Source organism: Eubalaena glacialis, chromosome 17 (genome assembly GCF_028564815.1).
Source record: "Eubalaena glacialis isolate mEubGla1 chromosome 17, mEubGla1.1.hap2.+ XY, whole genome shotgun sequence".
NCBI classification, from domain to species: Eukaryota; Metazoa; Chordata; class Mammalia; order Artiodactyla; family Balaenidae; genus Eubalaena; species Eubalaena glacialis.
The window spans coordinates 59,659,500-59,683,925 of record NC_083732.1 but is presented as its reverse complement, the minus strand read 5'-3'; the positions used below and the strand labels follow the sequence as shown (position 1 = coordinate 59,683,925).

Here is a 24,426-nt window from a genome sequence, read left to right as displayed (position 1 = left end):
GTTTCTGTACTTCCACCTGCTTCCTTCCTTCCTCTGCTGCAGCTCACTTCTGCTGGAAGCCTCAGTTCCTGCTATTTCTCTCTTTAACTTCCTCTTTTCCTGTCTATATTCTATTACAACTTTGGTCTCTGGGCTTACAGGAAACTTCATATTACAGCTATCACTTCTCAACTCTTAGAGGCTACAAAGACTATCCCCTACAATACAGCAGCCTATACCACCACTTATTCTTTGCTTCATGGAAATTCAGCCTTGCTTTCCCAACAATACTGTAATGACACTATGGCAGAGATCATATCATACTCCCAAATCCTTGAAAACAGCTAGTACAAGGTTACACGGATGGTAAGTGATTAACAACTATATCAACTGATCCAGAATAGTATCTCCATTTGCATACTAGACAGCATCACTTGGGTAGCTAATAGGAATGTTATTCTGTCTGAAACAGAATTCCTGATTTTAGCACTCATACATATTCCTTTGCCATTCCCCCACCCACCTTTTACTGTCACCAATAGGTATCCAGTTTTTTAAGCCCAAAGTCTAGGAGTCACTTTTTTAAAAATTAGACTTTTATTCTGATTGTGGATTCACATGCAGTTGTAAGAAATAATACACGGGCTTCTCTGGTGGCGCAGTGGTTAAGAATCTGCCTGCCAATGCAGGGGACACGGGTTCGAGCCCTGGTCTGGGAAGATCCCACAGGCCGCGGAGCAACTAAGCCCGTGAGCCACAACTACTGAGCCTGCGCGTCTAGAGCCTGTGCTCCACAACGAGAGAAGCCACGACAATGAGAAGCCCGCGCACCGCAATGAAGAGTAGCCCCCGCTCACCGCAACTAGAGAAAGCCTGCGCACAGAAACGAAGACCCAACACAGTCAAAAATAAAGAAAGAAAGAAAGAAATAATATATGAAGATCCCGTGTACCCTTTACTCAGTTTCTTCCAGTGGTAACATCGTACAAAATTATAGTATACTCTGATGGTTCCTCAAATAATTAAACATAGAGTTACCGTATAACACAGCAATTCCACCTCTGAATATATATGTAAGAGAACTGAAAACATATGTCCACATAAACATGTGTACACGAATGTTTATAGCAGCATTATTCATAGTAGCCAAAAAGTAGAAAAAACCCAAATGTCCATCAGTGGATGGATGGGTAAATAATATGTGGTATATCCATATAATGGAATATTAATCAGACCTAAAAAGGAATGAAGTACTGATACATGCTACAACTTGGATGAACCTTGAAAACATTAAGTGAAAAAAGTCAGACCCAAAAGGCCATATATCATGTCATTCCATTCATTTGAAAGTCCTGAATGGGAAAATCTACAGAGTGGTTCCTTAGGGCTGTGGTAGAATGAGCAAGAGGAGGAGATGGAGAAGATGAGGTAAGAGAGGTAACGGGTCCAGATGATGTAGGGCTTTTTAGGCTACTTTGAGACGTATGTTTTTCTCTGAGTGAGATTACAAGGCCTGGAGGGTTTTGAGCATAATCTGACTTTTAAAAGTCACTCTGGCTTATATATGGAGAATAAACCACAGGAGGAAAAGAGGGGAAGCAAGGTGATTTGTGAAGAGACTATTTCAAAAATCAAAGCAAGTGATAATGGTGTTTTGGAGTAGGGATTAACTTTGTAGGTGGTGTGAACTGATTGATCAGGACATGCTTTAAAGGTAGAACCAGAGGATTTGTTGGTGAAGTCAATGTAGAGTATAAGAGAAAGAGAAAAGTCAAGGACGACTCGAAGGTTTTGGGTCTGAACAACTGGACAGATGGAGTGGGCATTCACTGAGGTGGAGAAGAGTGTAAAAGGAGCAGGTTTTGACGAGCTACATGGGGAATTTGCTTTTGGACACGTTAATGTTGAGATGTTGGATATATGGAGTTGGCTGTTAACTAATAGTCTGTGCTGGGGCTCTAATTTGGGAGTTGTCAACGTGTGGATTGCATTTAAAGCCATTAGGTTGAATGACATCACTTAGGGCATTGGCCTAGACAGTGAAAAGGTCCAAGACACTCCAAAGGCACTCCAAAATGAAGAGGTCTGAAAGACGACAAGGAGACAAGAGTACTTAGAATAAAAAACTCACATTCCCTACCTTAATGGAAACCTGGCCCTTCTCCATGTCTGTAACCTCACTCTCCAGTCTGGTAGGATACTCAGTTTTTGAAGGACACCAAGCCCTTTCCTGTCTCATGGCCTTTGTCTTTGCTGTGCTTCCACCAGGCATGTTTCCACCCAGGCTCTAATTTTGGTCACCTGCTTCTCTTACCACAACCTCGGCTAAATTGTAACCCTGAGTTTTATCTAAACACCCTAATTGAAAAGCCCCAAACTGGCACCGCGTCCCTCACCTCCCTGCCCCACCCCCCGACACCAAGTTATGGCTTTTACTATAATCTGAAATTATTTCACTTGTTTTTTGTCTAGAAGACCATCCCATCTTAATTTAACAAATGCTTACAAAACGATTACTATACACCAAATAAAAGCTCAGCTATTCCTCCTTGTACGTAATTTTCTGGAGAGCAGGGGCCTCATTATCTTGTCCTTTGCCGCATCTCCAATACAAATGACATTGCCTCAGCAATCAATTCTGAGTTTTCAGCATTTGTTAACGGAACGGATTGCAGGACACCAACAAACTTGCAAACAAAAGGAATTTTGCCCGCCCATCCACCCCGTCCCAGAGTTGCCGGGAAGGAGGGAGGGAGGGAGGGAGGGAGGACCTCGCGCATGCGCCATTGTTCCCTGAGCGCTCGAGGCTGAACCCCGCCCCTTTCCTTTGGCTGGTTTAACCACTGCACATGCGCGATAAGGGTCTTGTCCGTTCGTTTGTCGGCGCTATCAATAAAGTTTTAGCGAGCGCACACTTCTCTTTTCCTTGGCAAGATGGCGGAGTACGACTTGACTACTCGCATCGCGCACTTTTTGGATCGGCATCTAGTCTTTCCGTTGCTTGAGTTTCTCTCCGTAAAGGAGGTGAGTGGGTTTTTGAGCGCGAGGAAGGCGTGGGAGCGCGTGAGATGCGGGGCAAGGCCGAAAGGCGGTGGCGATAGCCTTAGGCCTTACACACGTGTGAGGCGGCCCTGAGTTTGGTCCCGAGTCGGGCAATAAGGATCTGCTGGTAGTTAAGCGTCGTACCTGTTGATTAGCACCGCGGAATTCGGCCGTGAGTAGGGGTGAGGTGACAATATGAAACTCAGGGGAGAAAGGGAGGGGTCTCTGCTTCACTTCTTGAGGTGCCAGTGCCGAAGGGACTTCCGCGTCGTTCCTCTTGGAAGTTGACGATTGGCTGGCTTCCCTGTATTAATGCTTGAGCTTAACTTCAAGCTGGCTTCTAAAAGCAAATTGGACTGTTAGAGATTTAAATTTTTCTTTTGGGCACAGTAGGAAGGGTGACCTTGGCTTTGTGTTTTTGCTTGCCGGATCGTTTGGAATGATTTTCTTACACTTAAATATCTAGCCCCTTGGTTTCCGTAAAGTTGTGAGTTCTTTGCGAGGAGTTTAACTGGTGTTTCGGTAAATAGCCACTTCCTAGAAGCGTAGCATATTTTGTCCAGTGGGGAGGGGAACCCAAAAAATAACCCGACAGTAATTTTATCTTAAGAGTTGTTTTTCAGTGTATAGATGTACAGACTTCGAGTGATTTGAATTGGTTGTCAATGTTCATTGAGCTATTCAGGGTATCTTGAAAAAGTATTTGGTCCTAGTACCTCATTTAAAAATATGTCTCAGTCCTAAAAGTTTGGAAATATTAGGCTTAGTTATACCGTAGTTTATTGGGAAATTGATGCATTTTAATAGTTACAATAAAGTGATATTACTGTGATGGAGGAATTAGAATACTGGTCAGAAAAATACGTTCTATTTCTAGAAGCAGATTAAACCACAAGTCTACTTAAGGCACTCTAGATTTGGGGAGTAGATTTTGTGTGTTCCAACAGCAATAAAACAAAAAAGCCCTACAAATAAACATTAAATTGTTCTGATAAGTTTTCAAATTTTCCCATGGTTCATTGGATAGGTATAACCCTCAAATTCATATGAACCTTTTCTAAACACCTACACACAACTCTAAAGTTAATGATATTAGGGAACAGCAAAGTTTATTTTCAATAAATATTCAAGAATGCCTTGCCATATAGAGCTTTATCTTGAAATGTTTTTGTCTTGATTTTTCTTTTATAGGATGTACTTAACCTGTATTGTATAACTTGAATAAAACAGCCTTCTGTTTCTTTTTTGGATAATTTAGGATAATTTACCAAAGATCAAGGAATAGAAAAATATCCTCTATGCTTCTAAACTAGCCAAACTTCATATTTTTGTAATGTGTCTTTACACTTTTGTTTTTCAAGGCAGACAGATGAAAGGGAGGAATACGTAAGTGTAAATTAGTTTTTCATAGGGCAAGACCAAAACTGTGAACGGCAGCTGAGAATCAGTGGAAAATAACTGGTCAAAACCTGTTTTCCTTGGAGAGAATGCTGGTAAGATGGCTGTGATACACCAAGGGGAAGACAGGTGCTGGAGTATTTATTTATCAATTACTAAGTATAGGACTACCATGGAATTGTGAGAAATCCAAGATAAAATCCAGACATCTCATCACTAAAAAACTTATCCTTTGGTGGAGATAGACGTCTGTAATTATAAGGCTAAGAGTAATAAATGTCAGAAGTAGTGGCAGAGTGCTATCAAAATTGAAGAGGTACAGAAAGGATTCTGAGGAAGAGAGGCTTGAAGTTGAGTTTTGAAGGCTAGATAGTTGGGATAGTCAATGATCATGACACATGAGGGTATCAATTGAATATATTTATGGTATCAATATGTTGGAAAATATAAACTCCATTGGAGCAGGAGCTTTGTTTTATTTCCTTGCTGTGTTCTCAGCAAATAGAGTCTGGCATAAGGGCTTCTCATGATTATTTAATAAATGAGTGAATATATATTTGAACCCTAGTGTTCTTTATTCTCAAGTGAAGTGGAAGGCCAGATAGTGTTTAGCAGCCTGGGTACTGAATTGGGACCTGGATTAGGATCCTGGCTCTGTCACTTAATATCTTTGTGCACTTGAGAACAGTTTCTTTCCCATCTTAACTAAGCCTTTTCTCATGCATAAAATGTTGGTACTACCACCAGCCTCATAGGGTTGTTAGAAAAATTACATGAAATAGTACATATAAAGTATTTAGCCTTCTGGGACAGAGTAGGTACTCCTAAGTGTTTTCTATTAGGAGGCTAGGCCATCCTATGTGAGAGGGAAGTGGGGAATTCAGTTGGGTTTGTTTGTTTTTTTAAGTTTTGTTTGTTTTTGGCTGCGTTGGGTCTTCGATGCTGTGTGCAAGCTTTTCCTCTAGTTGCGGTGAGCAAGGGCTACTCTTCTTTGCGGTGCGCTGGCTTCTCATTGCGGTGATTTCTCTTGTTGCGGAGCACGGGCTCTAAGTGCGCGGGCTTCAGTAGTTTGCAGCACGCGGGCTCCGTAGTTGTGGCTCGTGGGCTCTAGAGCGCAGGCTCAGTAGTTGTGGTGCATAGGCCCAGTTGCTCCACGGCATGTGTGATCATCCCGGACCAGGGATCGAACCCATGTCCCCCGCATTGGCAGGCGGATTCTCAACCACTGCGCCACCAGGGAAGTCCTCAATTGGGGTTTTGAGGAGGGAGATAAAGACTGGAAATGGTGACTGAGGAAACTGACCAAAGACAAATGCAAGGATTGGTAAGTTTGGAGGGCCCAACTGAGATTGGAAATCACACATTTATAAGTGGTCATTCTTGGAGTGAGAGAAACGGTAGTTTATTTGAGTAGTATAGAAATATGTGGCGGTAGGCTGGTGATAAATAAATGCCATCTAGAGATTGATGAAAAGGATTGCTGATTAGAGAAAAGCACAGATGTGATTGAATAACATTATTGCCTAGTTCTGAAACATTCTATGGGTGACCTTAGCCATAACATAGAAAAGAGATAACTTTTTTCCAGTGCTAGAGATAGACATTGAATTGTATTTGGTTGGAGAAAATGAATGGAATAAATGTTAACCGCTAAAGAGAAGAGCTTTGATATAGCCAAAAACAATATCCAAACTAATGTAGAAAGTGACAACCAAATAGGGTGATGTAAAAATTAGAAAGAACAGAGGGTATGTTGAGGGTGATGAACCATTTTAGAGGTAATAGTGGAAGAGGTGATGAATGTAAGTTAAAAGTCTTAGAGATGAGCTGATGAAAGTTGTTATGATTTGCGGGATAAAGGAATTTTAAGGCTTGAGTTTTTAAAGAATCATCATTATGGATGTTGGATTTGTGGAGGATGATAGCAGGAGGAGTGTCAAAAGAAGATTTTTAATCTATTAAAAAGTAGGAGTTGTTTTCAAGAGGTTGATAGACTGTGTTGGCAGACTATAACCTGTGAGCCAAATACAACCCTCTCTGCCTGTTTTGTATGGTCTGAGCTAAAAAAAATTTTTAACAGGTGAACATTTGCAACCTTTCTCAATTATAGAACAATAACTGTACACAAGTTAAGTAAAATGTTTCCTGCCCAAAAAGAATTCCATTCTTCTCATTAGTAGAACTGTATTACAGAAAATTTTATTCCATATTATATTTTTTATTTCAAAAAGAAAATTGTTGAAGCTTTTCTCTCTTATGGTACTTATATATAGTATCCTTGATTTTTGCTTTTTGGCTCACAAAATCTTACTGTCTCTTCTTTACAGAATAAATGTGCCTATGAGATAAAATTTAGAGAGGATGATATAAGCAGATATAGATTTAAGAGGCCAGTGAGGTCTGATGGCAGAGGAGCAATGCTTTGGATCTGCAGTTGGGAGAAACATTACAAATTAAAAGCTATTGATGAAGTGGTGAGGAGAGGTGGCATGCCAGGAAGAGGATGTTTTCACCTAAGATTAGGGTTTCTGTGGGGCAAACTGAAAGGGAACTTCTTTTTTAAAGTAAACTTTTTATCAAGTATAATATGTGAACAGAAAAGTAAGCAAATATAAATGCTTTTTTTTTTTTTTAAAGATTTATTGATTGATTGATTGATTGATTGCTATGTTGGGTCTTCGTTTCTGTGCTAGGGCTTTCTCTGGTTGCGGCAAGCGGGGGCCACTCTTCATCGCGGTGCGCGGGCCTCTCACTATTGTGGCCTCTCTTGTTGCGGAGCACAGGCTCCAGACGCGCAGGCTCAGCAATTGTGGCTCACGGGCCTAGTTGCTCCGTGGCATGTGGGATCTTCCCAGACCAAGGCTCGAACCCGTGTCCCCTGCATTGGCAGGCAGATTCTCAACCACTGCGCCACCAGGGAAGCCCATAAATGCTTTTTTTCCCCCAAAGGAAACACATTTATGTGTGACCACCATCCAGATCAATAAATAAAATGTTGCAAACGTCCTAAATAACTGCAATTTATTTATCCAGTCTAACGTTGATAGGACTTGGCTGTTACAAATAGTGCTGCTGGGAACATTCTTGGTAATGTCCTTTGAATATATGTACCCATTTCTCTTGGGTACTTAGGAGTAGAATTGCTGGGTTAAAGAATATTTTAGCTTTAGAAGATAAAAACAGTTTTCCAAAGTGGTTGTAGTTCTGCCAGCAGAGAAGGTGTTCAGTTACTCTGCAACTATACCAACACTGGTATTGTCCGTTTTTTTAGTTTTTAGTGTGATTTTAATTTACATTTCCTTTATGACTGATGCGGTTGAGGACTTTTTCCCGTGTTTGTTGGCCATTTGGTTGTGCTCTTGTGGAGTGCCTATTAAAATCTTTTAGCCATGTTCAATTGGATTGTCTATTTTTTCTTACTATTTTGTAGGAGTTCTTTATGTAGTTTGGAAGGTTCAGGTTTGATCTCATGGCTATACCGTTTGACCGCCTTTATCTTTTCTTTTCACGGGTAGTAAAATGTTGTATAATCTTCCTTCATTTTTCTTTGCTTGACAAAACTAGATTTAGTACAAAAATCTTTTCTTTTGCTGAAACCTTATCTTGACTATTTGATTAAAAATTGTTTTGAATTATGTTACTGTCTCTCTCCCTGAATGCTGTTGTGTAGAATCCTTAACATATTGCTCAGTACACTTCATGTTTATGTGAGTTTGCTTATGTATCTCTTTGGTTCCTGAACTGTGGGTTAAATTAAGTTTCTTGAACTCTTTGCAAAAGCTAAAACCTGATGTGACAAGGTTGACTGAAAGAATGGGTGCCAGTTTGTTTCAGGGGTGTGGATGGGAAGCATTATAAAGGATTTTAACTATATAGTGGAAAAGTATGTGGGGGAAAAAGGAGAGGCCACCTCAATGAGAAATGGGTAGGCATCATGCGGCTGTGAGAGAGACTAAGAAGGTAAAACATTTAAGAGTTGATTCCTAATTACCTGAATGTGGAGAGGAGTCAACAATACTATGTGCTTATCAGTGGAGTGGGTGTGGTTTATTTACTCATAGCCTTGTTCTAGAAAGGCTAAAGGATGACTTGTAGGGACACATTAAAAAATCAGTATAAATCAGAAGTTGGTGGGAATGGCTTTGTGGTATGTAATTGCCTTTATTTTAAAGTTGCTAGGTAAACAAAATATTTTATGTCTCTGTAGGCTGATTGCTTGCCTTTCTTGTAGGAGGGTGAATTAATAGTATATATTTTATTAAAAAATAGTTCAGGACATATGTTTCCAGGTACACTATCTTAATATTAACCGCTTTACTTGAGGGAACTTCAATTTATTCATTAGAAAGTAATTTTCTCTTGCAGATATATAATGAAAAAGAATTGTTACAAGGGAAATTGGATCTTCTTAGTGATACCAACATGGTAGACTTTGCTATGGATGTATACAAAAACCTTTATTCTGATGATATTCCTCATGGTAAGTTTTGTCATTACATCTGAAGCTTGACTTGTGAACTGAGGACATGTGTATTAAAAGATTTGTGATTTATAAAAGTGCTTTAGCCAGAAGTCTTAATAATTATTTGAATGATTTAAAAGTTCTTTGGATGAAAGGTAATATGGAGGTTACAGGTCTTCTAAAGCAGTGGTCCCTAACCTTTTTTGGCACCAGGGACCGGTTTTGTGGAAGACAATTTTTCCATGTTATGGGGGTGGCAGGGGGATGGTTCAGGGGGCAGTGCGAGCGATGGGGAGCTGCAGATGAAGCTTTGCTCCCTTGCCCGCTGCTTACCTCCTGCTCTGCGGCCCGATTCCTAACCAACGGGTCTGCAGCCCGGGGGTTGGGGACCCTATAAAAGGTGTGAAACTACTTTAAAACATGGTCATCAAATGTCTTCAGTTCATAGTATGCAGCATCAAAGTTGTACTTATTAATCAGATTGTTTCCTTAGAATTATCTGGGAATTTTGCAGTTTTTTGACTTGTTTTTTCAGTTGGCATCTTGTGTGCCTTAGAGATTTCTTTTTTGTCTTGAAGCATCTGGGTTCTCAAAAGCATGGTCCCCAGAACCAGCATCCTCAGCTCACCTGGGAGAACTTGTTAGAGATGCAGATTCTTGTGCCATACCGCAGATCTACTTAACCAGAAAATGTTGGCTGAAGACCAGCACTCAAATTAGAGAACTACTGTGGTATATTTCGAAATCCTTGTTTTCTGTAGTAATAGATGTTCTTAAAACAAACAAGCAGACAAAAAAACCCACTATGCACATAGTATTTTAAAAGATTATAAGAACTCTTCTCAGTAGAGAAATACAATTTACTTTGTTTAAATTGACATTTCTCAAAATTTGATCACAGATCCCCTCTGTGTTTGAGAAACACTCTCCTAGTATTAGTACTTTCTAATATATAATGTAGAAATTATCACATAAAACATAATCACTATTTTGACTTCTATTATAGTTCCCTGCAAGAACAGTAGCTCTTTAAATTTTAGTTTGTGGTAAAAAAGTAAACTATTTCTTAGTGAAACTTTAAAACATGCTAGCCAGATAAATTATGTGCAAGTTTTCTCTGACTTCATGATGCAGTAAAAAGGAACTATAGAATTGGTTTTGAGAGATTACAGAATTAGATTTAAAGTGAAAAGAGAAATTATTGATGAATTTAAATTCCATTCAACCTAGGTGAAAACCTGTAGTAATAATATGTAAACCCCTCTGAGCCGCTTCGGAAACTGTGGGATAATCTCCTGAGAGAATTCAATGAAAACAAATATAAAAACACTGAGAATGAAGTCTCTGAAATGTAGAGTTAAATAATTGTTTCCTCAACAGCTCCTTCTCCCAGGCTGTATCTGTATATTCCTCAGTTTCTTCTAAGAGTAAGAAGAGGATTCACTCTTCCTTTATGTGCCTTTGCAGTGCTAGAAAGAAGAAATTGGATCTGGGGCAGTTACTGAGTTGGTGGCTCCTGGCACATGAATATATTGGGGATAAATATATGCACAATTTAGATAGATTGAAAATTTTCCAGAGACATCCTCATAGTGAGCGATATAGTTTAACATTATAGTACTCCTTTGCATTTTTAATTAGCTCTGAGAGAAAAAAGAACCACCGTTGTTGCACAACTGAAACAGCTTCAGGCAGAAACTGAACCTATTGTGAAGATGTTTGAAGATCCAGAAACTACAAGGCAAATGCAGTCAACCAGGTAACCTCTTTTTTTAAAAATTATTTTATTGAAGTATAGTTGATTTACAGTGTTGTATTAATTTCTGCTGTACAGCAAAGTGATTCAGTTATACATATATATACATATTATTTTTCGTATTCTTTTCCATGTGGTTTATCACAGGATATTGAAAGTAGTTCCTTGTGCTATACACTAGATCCTTGTTTGTTATCCATTCTTTATATAATAGTTTGCACCTGCTAATCCCAAACTCCCAATCCATCCCTCCACCACCCCCCTCCCCCTTGGCAGCCTCAAGTCTGTTGTTCTCTATGTCTGTGAGTCTGTTTCTGTTTTGTAGTTCATTTGTGTCATATTTTAGATTCCACATATAAGTTATCATATGGTATTTGTCTTTCTCTTTCTGACTTACTTCACTTAGTATGATAATCTTTAGGTCTGTCTATGTTGCTACAAATGGCATTATTTCTTTCTCTTTTATGGCTGAGCAGTATTCCATTGTTTATATGTACCACATCTTCTTTATCCATTCATCTGTCGTTGGACATTTAGGTTGTTTCCATGTCTCGGCTATTGTGAATAGTGCTGCTATGAACATAGGGGTTCATGTATCTTCTTTTTTTAAATTTTTATTTATTTATTTATGGCTGTGTTGGGTCTTCGTTTCTGTGCGAGGGCTTTCTCTAGTTGCGGCAAGTGGGGGCCACTCTTCATCGCGGTGTGCGAGCCTCTCACTATCGCGGCCTCTCTTGTTGCGGAGCACAGGCTCCAGACGCGCAGGCTCAGCAATTGTGGCTCACGGGCCTAGTTGCTCCGCGGCATGTGGGATCTTCCCAGACCAGGGCTCGAACCCGTGTCCCCTGCATTGGCAGGCAGATTCTCAACCACTGCGCCACCAGGGAAGCCCTCATGTATCTTTTTGAATTATAGTTTTGTCCAGGTATATGCCCAGGAGTGGGATTACTGGATCATATGGTAACTCTATTTTTAGTTTTTTAAGGAACCTCCATACTGTTTTCTACAGTGGCTGTACCAATTTACATTCCCACCAACAGTGTAGGAAGGTTTCCTTTTCTCCACACCCTCTCCAGCATTTGTTTGTAGACATTTAATGGTGGCCATTCTGACTGGTGTGAGGTGGTACCTCATTGTGGTTTTGATTTGCATTTCTCTCATAATTAGCGATGTTGAGCATCTTTTCATGTGCCTGTTGGCTATCTGTATGCCTTCTTTGGAGAAATGTTTATTTAGGTCTTCTGCCCATTTTTCGATTGGGTTGTTTTTTGTCGTTGAGTTATATGAGCTGTTTGTTGTGTTTTTGTTTGTTTGTTTTTGCCGCAGCATGCGGGATCTTAGTTCCCTGACCAGGGATTGAGCCCTTGCCCTTGCAGTGGAAGTGCAGAGTCCTAACCACTGGACTGCCAGGGAATTCCCTGTATGAGCTGTTTGTATATTTTGGGAATTACGCCCTTGTTGGTTGCATCATTTGCAAATACCTTCTCCCAGTCAGTAGGTTGTCTTTTCGTTTTGTTTATGGTTTCTTTTGCTGTACAAAAGCTTGTAAGTTTGACTAGGTCCCATTTGTTTATTTTTTGCTTTTATTTCTTTTGCCTTCAGGTAACCTCTCCTTAATTTGAACTCTAAAAATTCTGTTTTCTGGATTAATACAAATGTTAATTCATACTTTAGTAACCCAGTCTAAAAGTTCACAGTTTAAGAGATCGCTTTATCTGTTTTTTTTCATTTGTCTTTATTGTGTAAGGATGAGGAAGTCCTTAATTATAAATGTTAATAACTAAATTTTTTTAGAACTTCTTTACCAGTTAATCCAAATCTGATTATGCTGAGCAGCTCCACCCTCCTCCCCCCTTCGCAGGGGACATTTGGAATGTCTGGAGACATTTTTGGTTGTCACAGCTGGAGAGGTGCTACCGGCATGTAAAGAGGAGAGGGCAGGGATGCTGCTATACATCCTACAGTGCATCAGACAGTACCCTCACTTCCCCCAAAAGAATTACCCAACTCAAAATGTCATTAGTGCTGAAGTTGACAAACTGTGCCTGGGCAATACCTAGAGTACATGGGTTGCTCAATGTATGGGAAAACTGAGCTCACTTTATCACTTTGCGACATTGTCTCATATCCTTCCATGCTCAGCCCAAGGAGGGTAGTATAGAGCTGATATGGTTATATTTTATTCCTGATTTCCTCTTAGCTAGAAATAGACTTATTGTTTAGTTTCCAAAGGAAGCATGTTACCCTACTCTGACTTCACTAATTGAAGCCCTTTGGGTCATTAAAAATGTTTAAAAATAGTCTTCTACGAAAATTGAATATTGCCATTGTGGTAAATCTTTTCTATCAATATATTCACCTGAGGAATTGTTTAGGATTTTACCATGTTGCACCTTGAGTTCTTAGGATATGTCATCAAACCAAATTTTTAGAGCGATTGGCTCTAAGTTTCCATTTGTGATTTGAGAAAGTGTTACCAGGTATGTTTTAGAAAAGCAGCAAATACTATACGATTACTATACCTTACTATAATGTGCCATGTTATATAGTATGTATGTATATACAGAGATAACTATATCTTACAAAGCTGTTATATATATGTATTTTCATATATATGTATATAGCTTGTATATAGCTATCTCTGTGTGTCTGGGTATACTTGTATGCACTTAGAATATCATGAGTAATTGTAGCCCTTCAAGTCACATGTAAGTGCCCACAAAGGGACAGCTGAAATAATCCAGATGTTAGGGTACAACAGAAAATTTAGGATTTTAATTCTAAGTTTAGTCTAGTCACTTAAACACTAGGAAGTAATTGGATTAAGGTATGAATAAGATGAATATAGATTTATTCACTAAATATTAGAAAAAGATAACTCCTTTTAGCTTAATAGGCAATAAATTGGAGATAAATGAAAGGATGGAATTGGGGTTAAAAACTTGTAATCTAATTAAATTTATAACCTATTCATTTTCAAAGTAATAACCTCTCCCTGCCGATTCCCCATTTTAAAATTTCATTGAATATGTAGTATTGTACTTCTCATACTTTCCCAGAAATACCATATCAGCCAGAGGACAGTGATTATATACCTGAGGTATAAGGCGTGTAACACAAAGTTATTCACTATGATCTACAGCAAGTGTTAAGTGGCTTTTTTTGAGGTCTCTTTATGTTAAAATTTCATGCATGTTTTTATTTAGTATTATAATATGTTCATGTTAATTTTAGTGGTAACATACCCCTCCCCATTAAACCTTCAAGTAAAATTATGCTCCCAAAAGACATGCCACGGTATTCATTCTTACAATGAGCATAAGAAAATGGTTTCATTTTTGCAAATGCCCAGAAGGCGGGCAACTCTGCCACCTGTCACTTGTTCCTTGGTGTCTTTGTCATCAATTTGTCTTTTACAAGGCTGCCAACATCTCAGGTTGTGCAAAGCTAATTTTAAAAACGTTACATTGGGTTATTTGACACTTTGGTATGAATAATAATCATATAGAGTGTGTAACATAGATAGCATGTGAGTTAGGCATGATTTATTAGTCTTGTAAATTTGCCAAATCACTGTCCTTATGAGAAATACTAACATTGTGGAGGGGGACAAAATTTATATACAGGATTAATTCCTGCTTATTTGTATAGTACATTATTTCCATCTCTATCCTATTTTAAGAATATATTACCTATTAGAAAAGTATCCTCAAGAGAACAGATTCCATACTCAGTAGGTTAACACCTAAGTAGACCTCACTGACCTCACTATAAGAATAGTCAGAATGTTCTGGTTTTATTACCTAAAAACTTAGATCATGTGGTGAATCAGAACACATGATTTTCAGTTAGGGCTAAAGAAATCTGAAAGTGAAATTTTAAGTTTGCAGTTCTCCTTGAGTTCCTATTCCTTATGTTCAAAACATGTAATGTTCTGTTTATTTTATTCTGGAAGTCTTATTTTATTTTTAGTGTTTAAGTATTAAGATAATTAAATGGCTTTATGTGAGTAATAAGATAGAAGTTGAATACGCTTGTTTTGTTTTCTGTGGCCTATAAAATACAATAATTTTTGTTTTTTTATTATTAAGGGATGGTCGGATGCTGTTTGACTACCTCGCAGACAAGCATGGTGTAAGTGGTCTTTTAAAAAACTGTTTAGTTGTCATGTTGTAATAAGGCTAATTAAAGAATAGTGCTGTATAGATAGATTCATGGCTTGGCAAGAGTATAATTTCCAGATTAAGTTATTAGACATAATACCTGGTATGTTTTTGAAACTTTAGTTTTTAAAAATTGGTCTTGATTGGAAAATAATATCCTTATACTTATCTTTTTAGATAACAGAAATTCTCAAATTGTTTGTTCCAGAATGATCATGTAATAGTTAGCATTTTATATTTCTGATGGATAAACAAGTAGGTAAAAACAGAACTAAATTTGAATTAGAATACCTTGAGCAATAGCATTAAGCTGCCTTGTGGAATACAGTAGCCCTTGACATTACCAAGACCTTCATAAACCCCCATATAAAGGAATGTTGTTACAGGCTTTCCTAGTCATCTCCCAGTCTCCTTCCCCTTGTGTTAACTCAAAGTGTGAGGCTATTTATATAATCAGTTCTTTAACTTGCATTCAAGTTTTATCATTCATTTAACAATTATTGTAACAAGAGACATGCTGACCACTGCAAAATTACTCTTTCTGGTTTCCATATAGAATGTTTGGTGTATTTGTTAATGTTCTGGTTCGGAGCCCTTCTCTTGATTTTTTGTCTTTCACTTTGCTTGCATCATTAACTGTAAAAGTTGGTGTAATTTGGGGGCCAGTTTTTTCAGAGAACTGAAGTTTACTATACACATTATTTGTACAGAATCACAAAATCCTTACAGGGATGCATATGCTTGGTAGTTGTCTAAGCTCATTCACCAGCTAAGGGACTCACACATCAGACCTTCAGCTGTAATTCAAGTTTGTATCACAACAAAGTAGGTATTGTTACAATTCAGAACTATGAATGTTAAATCCAACAATTCCTAATATGTATCTTAATGGTCATGTGCTTTTCTGATTTTGGGGGGTGGGGGGAGGGTAGTAACTTTTGAAAGAATTGATATCTGGGGATATTTGAAAGAGTAAATGGTTTGAATTTTAAAACTCAAAATTCAGAAATAGAATTTAAGCTTTTTTCCTTTTTTTAGTTTAGGCAGGAATATTTAGATACACTCTACAGGTATGCAAAATTCCAATATGAATGTGGAAATTACTCTGGAGCAGCAGAATATCTTTACTTCTTTAGAGTGTTGGTAAGTAATTTTTTTTTTCTTTTTCTTCTCTTTTGTAGGTTGCCTTGGTTCCTTAAAACATGTCTGTAGATTTGATCTATCCATTAAGTTTTCAACGATCATTGGCAAAAGGAGAAAAAAATAAACTTTCAACAAAACCAAATAGAAATAGGAAACCTTATTTCAGGGCCTCAAAATTTGGAGGCAGATTTAACTTGTCCTTGAAATCCAAAAGTAGGAACCACTAATTTTTCATATTATGTATAATTGTATGATTTTAGCATTAGTAGAATTCTATCATGTAGTGAATTTGTTATAATATTACTGTACAGCACAGTGAGTGGCACATTGTGGGTGCTTAATATTTACTGAATAAATCTATTATTCCTAATTTTAATTCAATATTTTGTGCTTCATATATTCCTTGAATTTGTTCTAAACAGCTGTGGAATTCTAATGATATTTGAAAAGATTTTCAAATAAATTTGAAAAAATAACTTTTTATTTCAAAAAATAACTTTTTTCTATTTACTTCTGCCCTCAGGTATTAGACTACAAAGCTCAATTTTTTTTCATTATGTAGGGAGTAGATGAGTTTAAATAGTACTGCTAGAAAAAATTCCTAACCTTTTTTTCTTCATTTGTCTTCTTGACAAGTTCCTAGATTCATTGTGTTTGTTAGGGAAGGAGAGTTGCATGAAGCCAAAGGAAAAATCAGGATTTCACATTGACAGATTTCTTTCTTATTCTGCCTTCTGTTTAGGTAATTATATTAATAAATGCCTTCTAAAGTTACCAAAATTCTCTTGTTTTAACTAGCGTCTCATTTGAGAAATTATAATTTGTTACTTTGGATTAGTAAGCAAGTACCTACATCTCTGATATCTCTAGTTAATCCTAGAAGTTGGGAAATGACCTCTTTAAGACAGGGACTTTTTGTCTTCCAACCTTGGAAGAGTCCGTTCTTTCTGTCTCTATTTTCTGGTGCCTTTTTTCTTTTAGCCCCAGAAGTCACAAAGAAAAGACTCAATGGCTGCTATCTTTGGTTGTTTTCTAGGAAATTAAATTTTCCTTTTTTGCAAGTGAGGAAAGAGTTCAGTATTATTAAATCGAATAAATCCTACACTTAAAAAAAGTGCTTAGACAACTTTATTTTTTAAAAATACCATCCTTCCATCAAAGAAATAAAGATTTCAGTTTATTTCCAAGTTTGATTTTAAAAAAAATTATCCCATTTGTAAACGAATTCTTAATTTACAGTTTAGCTGTGGTTAGCTTGCAAGTGCATTGAAGGTAGTGGGTGATGCTAAATTTGTAGCAGCTTATCAGAAAATTCCATCAGTTTTACTTTGAATATTATGAAGGATTTAGGAGAGCAAAAGTTGATTACTTTGGAAATGTAAACAGCTTAGACGAGGATTGTAAAATCAGAAGCCTGATATGATTACAGGTACATGAAAAGAGTTGGTTATTCATATCATTTGTTAATGCTGGGAGTGAATTTTGAGAATGAAGATTTAGTGTCATGTTAGAGTTCTAGCACAGTAAATTTATTGTTGCTGGTCAGTGAGTGAATGTGCCATTTTGCTAAGACATGGAAACTTAAGGTAACTGCTGGAAATCCAGATACTGAAACTCTTCTAGCATATCCACCCTTGAAAGCAGATTGGTATGAAGAGCCAACTGTAATGACATGGACTTGAGCCAGAGTAGTACGCATGAATCTTTTGGGGATTAAAATCTTGCTACACTGCTGCAAAAAGCTTTTATCCTAACACATATAACATATTTTAGTTTTAATAGTATTATTATGTTTATGTAGTATGGTTTCATAATTAGTCTGAAAATTTCTGCATGTGATAGGTATATACTTAAAAGTTTGCAGAGTTTTTATATTTACTTTTGTAAAATACGAAGATCTAATTAGTTTCCTGTCTTAAAAAATTCTGGGTTGATCTTAAGCTTTTACATTGCCTAGCAGATCTTATGATGGAACTCAAATGATGTTTAAGTGATTGAATACCATGATCTGGATACAAAATTAATGTTTTACATTAAGAGCAGTCAAAATATAGTGATTAGATAGTGTTCAGAAATTAGGTGCAGTTCATTTTAGTTTTTGTCCCATCTTGTGCCGCAGAACAGTTGCGTTATGTGCGAGTTGGTTACTTCATGTCGGCATATTGATAAAGGCTAACTAAGCTAAGTTTAAAAATGGATTATTTACTTTTTCTTTTGATTTAGATGGGCACCACTAAAAAATCTATGTATTTGTTTGAAATCTTGTTAGTAGCAAAGATAAAAATCCTGTTTTGGATTTGGGATAAATAATGTCAATGTTTTTGCTTATTAGTTGTTTAATTTTACTTTTTTGCAAATGGCCTGTTTTCATTTCTTTTCTGGTGGTTGATTATTCTTTTAAATCTATGGTTAGGGAAACATAAGCTATGAAAGAACCATTGTAACTATGATCTGAGATTAGAATTTGACTCTCTGAGTGACCTATTGTAGGTTAGTGTTGTATAAATTAAAGCTGTATGACCCTAGAATCTACTTTTATTTTTAAAAGACTTCATGGCTTTTAGAATACACCGAGTGCTTAAATGCACCCTATTTGATTGTGAAGCTTCTTTGAATCATGCTCCAAGAAATGCATTAATTTGAATTGAAATGGTGGAGCAGATTTGTTAGGAATTTTTGAACATTTTTGTTTTAAAAGTTATTAATTTATAACTGTATTTTAATTAATAACTGTATTGTAATTATTTTATTAAAATTTGCCCTCACTGTGGCCTTCGGTCTGGCTCCAAAATATAACCCCTCTCCTCATCCAGCAGCTATTTGAAATAAAAGTGATTTTAAGATGCTAGGACTGTTGGTGATCATATTTGTGTGTGTGTTTGTTTCACTCAGAATTTAAAATTTATCTACTGTAAGTACTTGCCATTCAATTTAAAGGTACTTTTCCTTGACTCAAGAAAGCTTGAGTAATGATGATTTGGTGAAGTTTTAGGCTCGTGACTGAAGATTTGGATCTGATGTACTCTGATAATGTCACTGTAAAAGACATCTATTTCATATCGATTCTCAGATATATTTTTATCCCATTTTAACATCTAAAATTAGGATGTGTCCTGAATTGACCTAAAATAATATACCATAAAATTGATGACATCTTAGATTCAGTGAAATATTAGTACTTAGATTTCTTTCTAAGGATCAAACATTTTATCCTTTGTAATTTGAACAATAATTTTATAGATTTTTATATAAGGTTTTTTTGATTTCAGTGAGTTTTGACAAATGCATGTACCTGTGCAACTACCACCAAATCAAGATAAAGAATATTTCTGTTACCCCAGAAAGACCCCTTGTTCCCCTTTGCAGTCATACCTCATCTCTGGTTCATCCATTGATCTGCTTTCCATCCCTGTAGACTAGTTTTGTCTGTTCTAGAATTTCATGTAAGTGGAATGATATATGTAAGCTTGTGCCTGGCTTATTTTGACTAGCAAGTTTTTGAGATTCGTTTATATTATTGTATATATCAGAAGTTTGATTCTTTCCATTGCTGACTAGTATTCCATTCTATGAATATACTGCAGTTTATTCATCTGTTGATAAACATTTGGATTACTTCTGGGTTTTGTCTATTTCAAGTAAAGACATGAATATTCATATACAAGTTTCTTGTGGACATACATTGTAATAATAAGAACCAGTGATTTCATGGTTATGTTACGAATTTTAATTTGCAAATTTAGTCTCTGCTATTTGCATGTTCTGAGAGTTTGCTAAATGTTTTCCCGTACATTTGAATTAATTACTGACATCAAAGGAAGAATTTCAGTATAGACAGAGTCTGAATTAGGTATGGTTTTGATCCTCATAGTTTAGGCAACCTATAATACTCTGATATCATCATTTCTATTCTCATTATCATTGTGGTAATGATTCACATTTCCCAAGTTTTTATTATGTGTCAGATGATGTTGTAATCTTTTTACATGTATTATGTGATTTAAGTCATACAACAACTGAGGTGGCTTCTGTTACTATCCCTATTTTATAGATGAGGGAGCTAAAGCACAGATGGTTCAGCTACTTATAGTAAGTGGTAGAGCCAGAATTATTGGTGGTTGGATTTCCAGTCCTCCCCATATGATTTTATTTAACTTGTAATTATAATATGTACCAATAGTACTTTACAGTTAATAGTACCATGTAAGTGCTTCAGTGAAAAATTCAAAATTTCAGCTTGGGGTATAGAAATGTTTTCTCCCTCCAGTACCCTCACTTGCTTCTGCTGCTTTAGCACAGTTCAGAGCCATTATATCCACTTTCTTTGCCTTGTTTTGAGAGTCCTGCTTTACTTGTTTTTGTTATTAGCCTAGTCCTTATAGGTGTTTGGGTTTATGACCCACTTGCATCAATGGCAAGAAGAGATAGAGTGACCCTCATTCCTCCTTTTTTGTAGGGTTAAGACTGCAGTATGAAATTTTATAGCTTTTATGATTAGAAGTATAATTTTCAACAAATTATGCTCTCCGTGCATCAGTTCCCCTCTTTAAAATAGGGATAAAAATTATTATTTACCTTCCAGGGTTTTAGGATTATATAAGAATATGAACTTCTGTTTCTCAGTACATATTCCTCTGATAATTATTAATGTTATTAACCAGTAGACCTGCTTTTTTTTTCTCTCTATGACCTCTTCCATTTATATCATAATTTGGAAGTTTTTTTGTTCTGGAAATAATTTTTCTAAATTGTAGTTGAGACTCACAAGTCTTGATTTTCACGTCTTCACTCCAGGAATTTTTAGCAACAAATTGCCTCTGAATCTAACTTTGTTTGCAAAGTTTTGAGTCCCTAAAATTTGATTAATTGTGTATAAATGATCTGAAATGGGTTACACTAAAACATTGGTGCTGTATCCTAGTTTTAAGTTATTCTCTATCTTCTGATCTAGACTGAATATCAAAGACCTGAGTATTTTTAATAAATTAAGTTAAATGAAATCTATTTGAATCAGCTTAACCAGTGTGATCCAAATAAGGGCTTATATAACTGGAGTTTGGGGAAGAGTGCTATAGATCTTTAGTAGGCCCGAGGGATATGTAGGGTATAAAATATACATTATCTTCTTTTCCTCCGGAGTATTCAGAATATAATTAATTATGATTGCTTAAACAGGTTCCAGCAACAGATAGAAATGCTTTGAGTTCACTCTGGGGAAAACTGGCCTCTGAAATCTTAATGCAGAATTGGGATGCAGCCATGGAAGACCTTACACGGCTAAAAGAGACCATAGATAATAATGTGAGTTACAGTTTTTCAGGGTGATTTTCTGAAATTTCTATGTATCCTTAATACTTTCTGATAAGGAAAATACTGTGTACTTTAAAAAGGAAGGAGGAAAGGGAGGGAGGCTAAACTAAAATGTTGACCTGATATAAAAATCACAGTGGGTTTGTGGGTTGATTAGTTTTACTGAATCTCCTTGAAGGAAGCAGTCAAACTTCTTTTGGCTCTTAGAGAAAATAACTCAGTTTTCATTTTTGTTAGAGCTGTGGTGCCTCTTTGATCTGTTCCAGTGGAAATGACATAATACTCTTAGTGCCACCCGTTATTGAAAGTCTAATGCAGAAGATGACAGTTTTCATCTACTATTAATGTCTAATAAAACTTATTATGAAGTGTTTAATTTAGTCCTTGCTTATAAAATGTTGTCTGAAATAAGTATAACTTAGAGCCTCTGTAAAAATGGCTTAGTGGACATTGTTGAATCTGTCTCTGAGAACAGGGAAATTTTGAATGTCAAGGGTCATGCAGAGAGTAGAGTGGTCTGGGGGATTGGACTTTGATCATAATGATCACCGTGCATGCTTTAGAAGGTTCTCATTTAAAATAAAATTCTGAGATCAGCCATGTTTATTCCCTTTCCTCTTTCTCATATATTAATATTTCCTTTGTATACCTTTTTTAATCCTTTAGTCTGTGAGTTCTCCACTTCAGTCTCTTCAGCAGCGAACATGGCTCATTCATTGGTCTCTGTTTGTTTTCTTCAATCACCCTAAAGGGCGCGATAACATTATTGATCTCTTCCTTTACCAGCCACAGTAAGTTATTTCACTGTATAGTTTTGACTTTAATTATATGAAATCAAATAGAATTTTTAAAATTTAAAATGTACTTCTCTCTAACATTTGAATTTGTTGTCACATATTTTCCCCTCTTCATGTGGTAGATTTGCTTGTTAATTGAAAAGGCTTACATGTAACTCTTAAGTAAATTATTTGATAAAAGTATACTCCTAGCCCTTTAAAGTGCTATTTAAGTTTGGTCCCTGGGCCAGCAGCATCAGTATCATGCAGAGTCTCAGGCCTTATCCTAGAAGAACTAAATCAGAATCTTCAACGTAAGAAGAACCCAGGTTAATTCATGTATACATTAAAGCTTTAGAATTAAGGCTCTAGGCCATATTATTTGGAAGGAAGATATACATACCAAGAGAATCCCTTTTATATCATCTTTGTTCCATCATCCAGCTTTTGGTGATAAGAAATTCACTGCTTTATGAACTAGACTGTTCTGCTGTTAGCTAGAAATCATTTTTAAAAATTTATTCTTCCATTTGAGGTCAATACCTCTGAATCTTCTATTATTTCTTATTTGTTTGGTTGGAGCAACAGAAAACTAGACTGCTTTATGAAAATACTTTAGATACTTGAAGATAATTTTCCTTATTTTTCTTTCCTTCAGGCTAAATATCTCTAGTTCTATTAAGTAATGTAGTTTGTCACATTCTTTAGTATTTTGGCTGCTGTTCTTAGGTAACCACCAGTTTATCCACAGCTTTTTAAAAATCTGGATCTTTAAAATTGAAAGCTTATTCTAGGATTGTTATCTAAGCTTTATAGACTACAGTGGCATTATTAGCTCCTATGACCAGTACATATACTTATATTAATTTAGCCCAAGATTGCATTCTTGGTATGACTTATTGACTGCATTGTTGGTTAAGTCTCACATAACACTTTGAGCCATATTTTTGTTATTTTTAACTCAATTTAAGATGGAGATCCTAATACATTTCACTTGATTTCTGCTTATTGTCTGTCAAATTAAGGTTTTAACATTTTTTCCTAAAATGCATATTTAATTTACGGAAGTATAGTTTAGGAATAGATGGTGTAATACCCACTTAATAGAAAATCAATGAACATTGAACAGAGTATTTTTAAATTGTTTTGTAATTTTTTAAGTCTTGAAAATAAGGTAATAATACTTTAGCGATATTTTTGTATAAGTTGATGAAATATAATCATCTAAACTGAGTCACGTGAATAAACATGTTCTTTAAATACTCAGTTTAGTAAGATTTTTGAGACTATAAAATATTTGACCTCTTCAGTTAAGTTGTTAACATAATCATCTGGACGTTAAATTTAAGAGAAATGAAGTTATTGGTGGCGATACAGATGAAAAATATTTGCCAACCAAGAACTGCCAGTAATTTTTAAATGTAGAAATGAATTATTTTGGTTTTTGTTTTTGATGTGGACCATTTTTTAAAGTCTTTATTGAATTTGTTGCAGTACTGCTTTTGTTTTTTTGGTTTTTTGGCCACGAGGCATGTGGGATCTTAGCTCCCCAACCAGGGATTGAACCCACACCCCCGCATTGGAAGGCGAAGTCTTAGCCACTGGATCACCAGGGAAGTCCCAGGGAGCCATTTTTAAATGGTTTAAATTGTGTTCTCTGCATTAAATGCTAAATGTTCCCCTGAATCTGTCAAATAGAAGCACTTTTATCAGAAATATGCTTGGCTTATTTTTTGTATTAACATCACAACTTAAGTTCAGTATTAATGTATTTAGTCAGTATTTGCATGACACACTGGTCCAGTTTGTTAAAACTGAACACAGGCAGAGAAGTTTTCGTAACAGGAAATTATTTTGGTCTTCCCTTGAAAAAACAAAAACTACATGGCATTAAGTGAGGTAGAAGATGGTGATTCCAGCATTAAATTTTAAATGTAAATTGCAAGAGATAAGATTTTGTAATTTACATGGTACTATAGTTATTTCTTCTTTCATTAGAGATGTTCAAGTATGACTTCTAGATTCACATTATTCACTAATGTGAACATAAAAGGTTCATTCTGTCTGAGCTGTTGTTCCTCCTTTATTAAAGAAACCCTATTTTGTGGGAAATCTAAAAATTTTAAAGTTTTACTCTTTGCTGAATGCTATGATAGATTGTAATCTGGAAAGTTATATATAAATTGTAGTCCATATGTTGCATTAAGTAAAAAGCTCTTGGGAAAGGTTAAAAAAGAAAAGCCACTGTGTACTGAAGTAAGATCCTACAAGGGTGGTATTATTTTGTTCTGGCTTTTGGTATAGGAAGCGTGCAACTTTATTTTACAGTATCCTAGGGGTTGATTTGTGAAGAACAAAGCTGAACCAACCTCAAAAAAACTGATGTATAAAACCAAA

The 24,426-nt window shown here is 36.3% G+C and overlaps 1 protein-coding gene across 1 annotated transcript in view; it reads left to right on the top strand.

The window, feature by feature from the left end:
* The first annotated feature begins 2,876 nt into the window (after nucleotides 1–2,876).
* Nucleotides 2,877–24,426, top strand: part of EIF3E (eukaryotic translation initiation factor 3 subunit E) — a 50,607-nt gene continuing 29,057 nt past the window's right edge. Inside the window, exons 1-7 of the mRNA XM_061171412.1 lie at nucleotides 2,877–3,003; nucleotides 8,785–8,899; nucleotides 10,523–10,640; nucleotides 14,729–14,771; nucleotides 15,839–15,943; nucleotides 21,119–21,244; nucleotides 21,920–22,044. Of these exons, the coding sequence (XP_061027395.1) occupies nucleotides 2,914–3,003; nucleotides 8,785–8,899; nucleotides 10,523–10,640; nucleotides 14,729–14,771; nucleotides 15,839–15,943; nucleotides 21,119–21,244; nucleotides 21,920–22,044 (722 nt within the window). The 5' untranslated portion in view covers nucleotides 2,877–2,913. The remainder of the gene's footprint in view (nucleotides 3,004–8,784; nucleotides 8,900–10,522; nucleotides 10,641–14,728; nucleotides 14,772–15,838; nucleotides 15,944–21,118; nucleotides 21,245–21,919; nucleotides 22,045–24,426) is intronic.